The sequence below is a fragment of the Epinephelus moara genome, chromosome 8 (assembly GCF_006386435.1).
Source record: "Epinephelus moara isolate mb chromosome 8, YSFRI_EMoa_1.0, whole genome shotgun sequence".
NCBI lineage: Eukaryota > Metazoa > Chordata > Actinopteri > Perciformes > Serranidae > Epinephelus > Epinephelus moara.
In genome coordinates this window covers 39,222,400-39,230,575 of record NC_065513.1, presented here as the reverse complement: position 1 = coordinate 39,230,575, position 8,176 = coordinate 39,222,400, and the positions used below count along the sequence as shown (strand labels likewise).

Below are 8,176 nucleotides of genomic sequence, written 5' to 3'. Positions count from 1 at the left end.
TAGCTTTGGATTTTTTTCTTCCTCATTAATAAAACCCTTCATTTAAAAACTGCATTTTGTGTTTACTTGTGTTATCTTTGACTAATGTTTAAATTTGTTTGATGATCTGAAACATTTAACTGGGGAAAACATGCAAAAAAGTAAGAAATCAGGAAGGGGGCAAACACTTTTTCACACCACTGTATATAACCAAGGTCACTTAAATAGCTGGGGAAGGTTTATTGAAACCAAGGTCACTTAAATAGCTGGGGAAGGTTTATTGAAGCTGAGGAGGGGTGATGAAGAGTGATGTCAACTTGTGCTTCATGCAGTTTAGCTAGTTTGGAATATTGTTATGCCAATGTGAAATTTCTGGTGTATGACTGTTTGTCCCTGTGTTGTATGAGGTACTTTGTTTAGTTGTTCTATTTTAATAACTTTTGTTGTGTATATAACAGAATTGTTGGATCTGGTATAGATAAATTGCTGCTTGTTTTTTTCTTAACAGTGTCTTGTAAGGTGTCCTCCAGTGCTTTGAAAGGCACCTATAAATAAAAGTGCATTATAATTATTATCCACCCATCCATTTTCATAGCTGCTTATCCTCTTGAGGGTCGCGGGGGGGCTGGAGCCTATCCCAGCTGACAGTGGGCAAGAGGCAGGGTTCACCCTGGACAGGTCACCAGGTCTATCACAGGGCTGACACGTAGAGACAGACAACCATTCACACTCACATTCACACCTACGGACAATTTAGAGTCACCATATGAAAAGCATGGCTTCCATCTGTATGTCTTACAGTACACCATCAGGTACCTCAGGGATCAGCATCAGGGAACTCAGGATTTTAGTGAAATGAGGTTAGGTCGATTTTAGGTTCTCATTTTCTGAAAGATATCTTATAAATATAATTCAATCTGAATAATGTCTTTGAAATTATTTGACTAAATTGGAGCCTGATGAAGCAACAACATCAGGAGCCACAGCAGTGATGGAAGTGTATTGACAAGGATGTGTCTTGAAAGAAAAATCTATCAAACTGCCAAGAGGAGCTACTGTTGATCAAACTGTACCGCAAACAATAATATGCATGTAAATAAGTGACAGAAATCAAATGTTCAGTGTTCAAAATGAGCAGGCTGTGAACAACATGTGGACTTTGTCTCCATCTTGTGACGTTTACAGGAAGTAAAATGTGTCCATGCAATCACATCCTGTATACATACTGTACATTCAACAATGTTGATGACATCATGCACATGTGAGCATGTTGTCCCTGAAAACCGCATTAAGTAGGTTATATAATTAATAAAATATAATAGTGAAAACAATTCTTAAACCAAGTTGTCTTCTTGGAAATTCTTCTCCATCTCTGCACCCTTCATACACTGTGTCAGCATTATACAGTCCTGCTGACTGACTCAACGTGTTTAAAGAAACAAATCTACAGTGAAAATCTTAATTCTCTAACCCTCAACAACAAATCTGGTGAAGTGGATACAGTGTTTGTTATATTATGATCTGATTAAACACAAGATGATGATAACCAGGTTAATAAATTGATCTGTACCTGTATGAGAGTTTATGACCTGATGATGTAATGCAGTTTGAGTATTGAGCACATGAATCTTTTTCTGCTGTAACTGTTGATTGTCTTGATTATTTCAGTGAGATCTGGACAGACAATGAAGTCACAGTAAAGTCTTCACTAACACCAACATGTCTGAACATCACAGAGAAATCTCACTTTGACACATTTTGATATCAGCAGTTTTAGCATCACCAGCCTTTCCAATAAAGAAATATGGGAAGAGTTTCTCAGTGAAAGTGTCTCTGTGAGTGAAGATGTGAGTCATGTCTTCAGGGTCGTAGAAGGACACCTCCCCCCTGTCATAGTCCAGCTGGACTCTGATCCTCTGGAGACTCTTCTTCACTGTGACAGGCTCACCAACAACATCAGTGTATTTTCCATCTTCATAACATAAACACCAATTTCCATATTCTGGTGAAGCATCTATCTCTGCCTTCCTGTCAACTGACTCTTTGGCCAAACCCAACATCCAGTGAGGATGGTCTCCCACCTCCACCTCCCAGCTGTGTTTCCCTGAGCTGAAGCCCTCAGAGCCCAGAACATCTGAATACTGACTGAATCGTTCTGGATTGTCAGGAAGCTGCTGCTTTGTGTCTCCATGTCTCACACTGGTCAGATCATCAGACAGATAGAGACGGGGGTTTGCAGTGTTTGGGTCCAGAATGACAGGACTGAAGTGGACCTTGTCCTTCATCTTCTCCCAGACTCTGAAGGACAGGTTGCTCAGGTGTTTGGCCACATCTATCAGCGCTCCTGAGACCAGCTGTGGATCTGACAGTGAGCACTGGACTCTGGCTCTGCTCTGAGTGGCTTTATAACTGCTGAGGAATGGCACCTTGTGTTTCTGCAGCTCTTCTTCAACAGCACAGATACTGTGTGACAGAGAGGAGATCTGCTCCTCAATCATCTTCATCTCTCTGCTGATAGTCTTCCCCTTCTGCTCCTCTTCCTCCCTCAGAGCTGCCAGTCTGGACTCCTCTTCCTCTTTCAGGAACTGCTGGAGCTTGTTGAACTCTGCTCTGATCTGCCTCTCTGTGGACAACAGCTGCTTCTTGGAGTGTTGAATCACTTCATTGTATGTTTCCTCCACTTGTTTGTATTTGTTCCTCTTGTCCTGCAGAGACTTTAAGTCACATTTCAGCTGGTCCTTCAGCTCACTGACTGCTTGTTCTATAGGAACCACCTTGTGACCGTGGTGGAGAGAAAACTCACAGACAGGACACACAGCTCTATCTTCATCCATACAGAACAATCTTGGCTCTTCTTGATGTTTACTACACACCACCTCCACCTTCTTCTCTCCTTTTTCTGTCTCAGATGATCCAGCTCTCTGTCTCCCAGCAAAGGAGTCAGCCAGTTCCTTCAGTGTAAAGTTCACATCTGGATCAGTCTTTGAGGATTTTCTTTTACAAAGGGGACAGTTTTTGTTTTCAGCTTGTTCCCAGAATTTTTGCAGGCAGCTTGAACAGAAGCTGTGGTTGCAGCTCAGAGACACAGGATCTCTGAAAGTCTCTGAACACACATGGCAGCTCAGGAAACTTTGGAGGAGAGCAGTATTGTCAGCCATTTGTCTTGGTATCGAAATTATTTCAAAAACAAGACTCACCAATTTACTGTCCCTTCATTTGACTGTTTTAAATACTCCAAACGTGTGTTTTCCAGCAGCGATCTCACACCCTGTAATGGCATCTCAGCTCTGATCAGCAATGTCAAAATCTACTTTCAATCTACTTTCATTTGTACTCACCTCTGTCACAGTGTGAATAATCAGGAAGGAATGCTGCTATGTCATTCAGTCACCAGCAGATGGTGTCGGGATGTTTTCAAAGGTAAATATTTCACTCTTCAGTCACTAAAATACAATTTCATTGCACATGCATCTGGAAAAAAACTAAATAAAATGTCTTTTGTTTCATGTCTACTTGATAAATAATTTATCTCCTAAAGCTGATGTTTCACAGTTTTATTTTTAAGTCAACATGTAACAGGAAACATGCTCTGCTAACACATCAGTGTGACTGTGTTTATATCATCCAGTTTAATAAACGTGTGGTACTCCATTAAAATACAGGTACATGGTTAAATGTTTATGTTTCAGATAATTACAAAGTCAGTCTACTATGACCTGAAGAAAATCCCAGAGGAAAGGAACAATCAAAATAAGATCTCATCTTTGTCTAACCTAATGTTGCCAGAAAGGCCCCACCTGAGGCTCTCAGGCTGCAAACTGCCTCATATGGGGTCAACATGTTTGCTGTGTAGTGTGGGGCCAGACCCAGATGAGCAAAATGTAAAGTTTCAACTTATCTTTTTTTTTAAGGATATTTTTTGGAGCATTTTTAGCCTTTATTAGATAGGACACACAAGCGTGAGGGAGAGGGGGAGTGACATGCAGCAAAGGGCCACAGGCTGGAGTTGAACCCGGGCCACTGTGGCAACAGCCTTGTACATGGGGCACCTGCTCTACCACTAAGCCACCGATGCCCCAAGTTTCAACTTATCTGATACAAATGACGTTACAAATCTGTGGTTTGCAGAAACATACAACACCAACATTTATTCTGGTGACTGGGTCGCTCTGTTCGGTCACTTGTTTCAATAAATGAGCTGAAGTGTCAAAGCTGCAGTGAAACACAAAGTGATTTTTCTTTATTCCTCCAGTGAGGACTGAACACTTCAACAGGCTCACTGACACTAAACCAGCTGAACAACATATTTGTTTTTCAGCCAACAGGAAACATGTTCTGCCAACACATCAGTGTGACTGTGTTTATTACATGTAGTTTGATTAAATGTGTCGTACTCCATTAAAATACAGCTACATGATTAGTTTTAAATTCAACCCTCAAGTCAAGTTAAGTCAATATTCTATAAATAACCTAATATCACAAATCATAAATCTTCCCAGGGGGCTTCACAATCTGTGCAGCTTATGCCACCCTCTGTCCTGAGACGAATCAGATCAGGAAAAACTCCTGAAAAGAATCAGAACCAGGACAAAATGAGAGAAACCTCAGTTAGAGCGACTGAGGAGGGAGCCCTCTCCTGGGACAGACAGAGGTTACTCCAGAGGACGGGGGCCTGATAGGAAAGGGCCCTGTGACCTGATGATTACTTTTTAACTGTGGGGACAGACAGGAGTCCTGTATTCTGAGAACTGACAGTCTTCATTGAAATGTAACGGCGTCTCAGCTCTGTTCAACAGTGTCAGAAAAGAATTTGTACTCAGCTCTGTCACAGGGTGAATTATTAGGAGGAAATGCTGCTTTGTCATTTCATCACCAGCAGATGGCATCAGGATGTTTTTCAACTGTACAATACAAAGCAAATTCTTTGCACGTGTATCTGTAGGAAAACAAACAAAATAAAAGGACATCATCTAAATAATGTGGGGTATTTTCTATGTCTACCTACTAAAGAATTTAATTTCTACAGCTCATAAAAACACCATAAACATGAAACAGGGAACTGAACATCTCAACAGGCTGACTGACACTAAACCAGTTCAACAACAGGATCATGCAACAGGAAACATGCTCTGCTAACACATCAGTGTGACTGTGTTTATTTCATCCACTTTGATTAAATGTTGAATAGTCCATTAAGATACAGCTACATGGTCAGCTTTCAGTTCAGTTCTCTTCCAACATGGCAGCACGTCTCTTATAACCATCAGGAAATGTTCTTCAAACTCTCACTAACATGTCTCTGTTTGGTCACTTGTTTCAATAAATGTAGTGAAATGTTGAAGCTGCAGTGACAGTGATCTGTTTTATGAGTCTGTTTTGTGATCTGTGATATTTGGTTATATATATAAGAAGTTGACTTGACTTGACAGTGTGAGGCTCGTCAGTCACACGACTAATAAAAGTACAGATCTGCTGCTGACTGTGAGACAAAAGCTGCACACACTGTTAATCTACTGAACAACATCTTTCCACTGTAAGAAGCCGACATGATTTTGCCCAGTTACCTCAGAAGGTCATCTGGAGGCTCACGGGGAAGAGACCATCCACCCTGGGCAACAACACCTTGCTGTTGGACTGGCTGCCCCAAAATGACCTCTTAGGACACCCAAAGACCAGAGTGTTTGTGGCCCACGGAGGCACCAATGGACTTCAAGAGGCCATCTACCATGGAGTTCCCATCATCAGCCTTCCTCTGATGTTTGACCAGGATGATAACCTGTTCAGGATGAGAGCCAGGGGTGTTGGCAAAGTGCTGGACATTGGCACACTAAACACAGACAACTTCCTGGAGGTGGTGAAGGCGGTGCTTTCTGAGTCGTCCTACAGGGAGAAGGTGCAGGAGCTCTCCAGGCTGCACAGAGACCAGCCCATGAAGCCTCTGGACCGAGCCATGTTCTGGATCCAGTTTGTCATGAGACACAAGGGAGTTGCTCACTTAAAGACCCACTCCTACAAGATGTCCTGGATTCAGTAGCACTCCACTGATGTGATCGCACTGTTGCTAGTGTCGGTCATGATGATGTCACTGCTTTGTTCTTTGACAGTGAAATGTTTGTGTTGTGAAGTGTTTAATGGGAGGAAAGAAAAACTGGACTAATACAGATACTCATGTTGCCCTGTTTGTACTGACATCATGCACATGTGAGCATGTTGTCCCTGAAAACTGCATTAAGTAGGTTATATAATTAATCAAATATAACAGTGAAAACATTTCTTAAACCATGTTGTCTTCTTGGAAATGCTTCTCCATCTCTGCACCCTTCATACACTGTGTCAGCATTATACAGTCCTGCTGACTGACTCAACGTGTTTAAAGAAACAAATCTACAGTGAAAATCTTAATTCTCCTTCAGAGCAAATAACTTTAGACACCCATCACTACATCTGTGTGTGAACAAACCTCAGTGCTCCCTCTCTTCAGTGAGGCTGTCTGTAACAGACTTGAGTATCAACACACTGTTACAACTTCAAATCACAAAGCTCATCAACAGCTGTGATGATTCTGCTGGTTTGATTTATTAGGAAAGTGAATCAATAAATATTTCTTGAGATTATGGTAAATTATTATCTTTGACTCTTTTGCTGAACTCTGAACTGAACTTTTCAGACTTTATAATGATGCAGTAAAGTTGTAGGAGGGTAAAGTTTGACCATCTTTTAAATGTGATATCTGAGTGTTATGTCCCACTCGTGGGGTGAACAACACTTTACCACTGACCCAAATCAGCCACATAAGACACCGTTAAAACAATCACACCAAAGGGATTCATAAACATAAATCCACTCCTCCTCTGCTGCTGCCGCAGGAGCTCCTCAGCTCCTCCTTCTCAGGCCAGCTGCACCTCCTTAGGTAATACAACACACCTGGGCGGAGCTACAGGAGAGGAGACAAGAACAACAGCACAGGAACACTTACAGCCATAACACTGACTGTTTCTAATTTTAGGAACACACACACACACACACACACACACACACACACACACACAGTGAGGTACAGACCAGTGTGAGAATCAATACAACTCCTTCATAATGAAACAAACTGCACAACTCTTCTTCAATATGCCATGCTTTATTCCTCACATGTTTTCAGCTGTTTCTTAAAAGTAAAGAAAGCTGCATTGTACAATCAGAGTATTTACAAAACAACATGAGCCATATATTAATGAAAAATATCTGAAAAATTAAGCAGAATATCAAAAGCAGGACTCATCATATTTATACATTTTGGCTGAAGACAATATAACTAAATTCATTATGACATGGTTGCATGAAAACAATCAACAATTCATTTCAGACAATTGAGAAAAACAACTTTTAAAAACATAACTTTGTTATATTATGATCTGATTAAACACAAGATGATGTTAACCAGGTTAATAAATTGATCTGTACCTGTATGAGAGTTTATAACCTGATGATGTTTAACCAGGTTTAACTGTTGATTGTCTTGATTATTTCAGTGAGATCTGGACAGACAGTGAAGTCAGAGTAAAGTCTTCACTAACACCAACATGTCTGAACATCACAGAGAAATCTCACTTTGACACATTTTGATATCAGCAGTTTTAGCATCACCAGCCGCTCCAATACTGAAAAATGGGAAGAGTTTCTCAGTGAAAGTGTCTCTGTGAGTGTAGATGTGAGTCATGTCTTCAGGGTCGTAGAAGGACACCTCCCCCCTGTCATAGTCCAGCTGGACTCGGATCCTCTGGAGACTCTCTTTCACCGTGACAGTCTTACCATCTCCATCGGTATATTTTCCACTGTAACGTGATAAACACCATATTCCATACTTTGGTGTAGCATATCTTTCTCCCTTCCTGTCAACTGACTCTTTGGCCAAACCTATATTCCAGCGAGGATGGTCTCCCACCTCCACCTCCCAGCTGTGTTTCCCTGAGCTGAAGCCCTCAGAGCCCAGAACAGTGGGGTACTTAGTGTGTCTCTCTGGATTGTCAGGAAGCTGCTGCTTTGTGTCTCCCTGTCTCACACTGGTCAGATCATCAGACAGATAGAGCCAACAGTATGCAGTGTTTGGGTCCAGAATGACAGGACTGAAGTGGACCTTGTCCTTCATCTTCTCCCAGACTCTGAAGGACAGGTTGCCCAGGTGTTTGGCCACATCTATCAGCGC

The 8,176-nt window shown here is 41.6% G+C and overlaps 4 protein-coding genes across 4 annotated transcripts in view; 1 reads left to right on the top strand and 3 right to left on the bottom strand.

Moving 5' to 3' along the window:
- Nucleotides 1-1,332: 1,332 nt before the first annotated feature.
- Nucleotides 1,333-8,176, bottom strand: part of LOC126394273 (zinc-binding protein A33-like) — a 14,796-nt gene continuing 7,952 nt past the window's right edge. Inside the window, exon 3 of the mRNA XM_050050987.1 lies at nt 1,333-1,549. The gene's annotated coding sequence lies outside the window, so the exon portion shown is untranslated. The remainder of the gene's footprint in view (nt 1,550-8,176) is intronic.
- On the bottom strand, nt 1,437-8,170 carry LOC126394106 (zinc-binding protein A33-like). Its single transcript, XM_050050725.1, has 2 exons — nt 7,469-8,170; nt 1,437-1,613 (listed from the first exon to the last, which is right to left on the bottom strand). Exon 1 carries the CDS (start codon nt 8,117-8,119, stop codon nt 7,565-7,567), a length of 555 nt encoding a protein of 184 aa, XP_049906682.1. The 5' UTR covers nt 8,120-8,170; the 3' UTR covers nt 1,437-1,613; nt 7,469-7,564.
- On the bottom strand, nt 1,631-3,203 carry LOC126394101 (nuclear factor 7, brain-like). The gene has a single exon (XM_050050719.1). The coding sequence runs from the start codon at nt 3,135-3,137 to the stop codon at nt 1,710-1,712; it is 1,428 nt and encodes a 475-aa protein (XP_049906676.1). The 5' UTR covers nt 3,138-3,203; the 3' UTR covers nt 1,631-1,709.
- Nucleotides 3,388-6,136, top strand: LOC126394274 (UDP-glucuronosyltransferase 2B15-like). Its single transcript, XM_050050988.1, is given in 2 exon segments — nt 3,388-3,399; nt 5,540-6,136. Coding segments are annotated over 2 exon segments (609 nt in total).

Coding starts and splice junctions, on each gene's coding strand:
- LOC126394101 (XM_050050719.1), bottom strand. CDS start 3,137: ATGGCTGACAATACTGCTCTCCTCCAAAGTTTCCTGAGCTGCCATGTG.
- LOC126394106 (XM_050050725.1), bottom strand. CDS start 8,119: ATGAAGGACAAGGTCCACTTCAGTCCTGTCATTCTGGACCCAAACACT.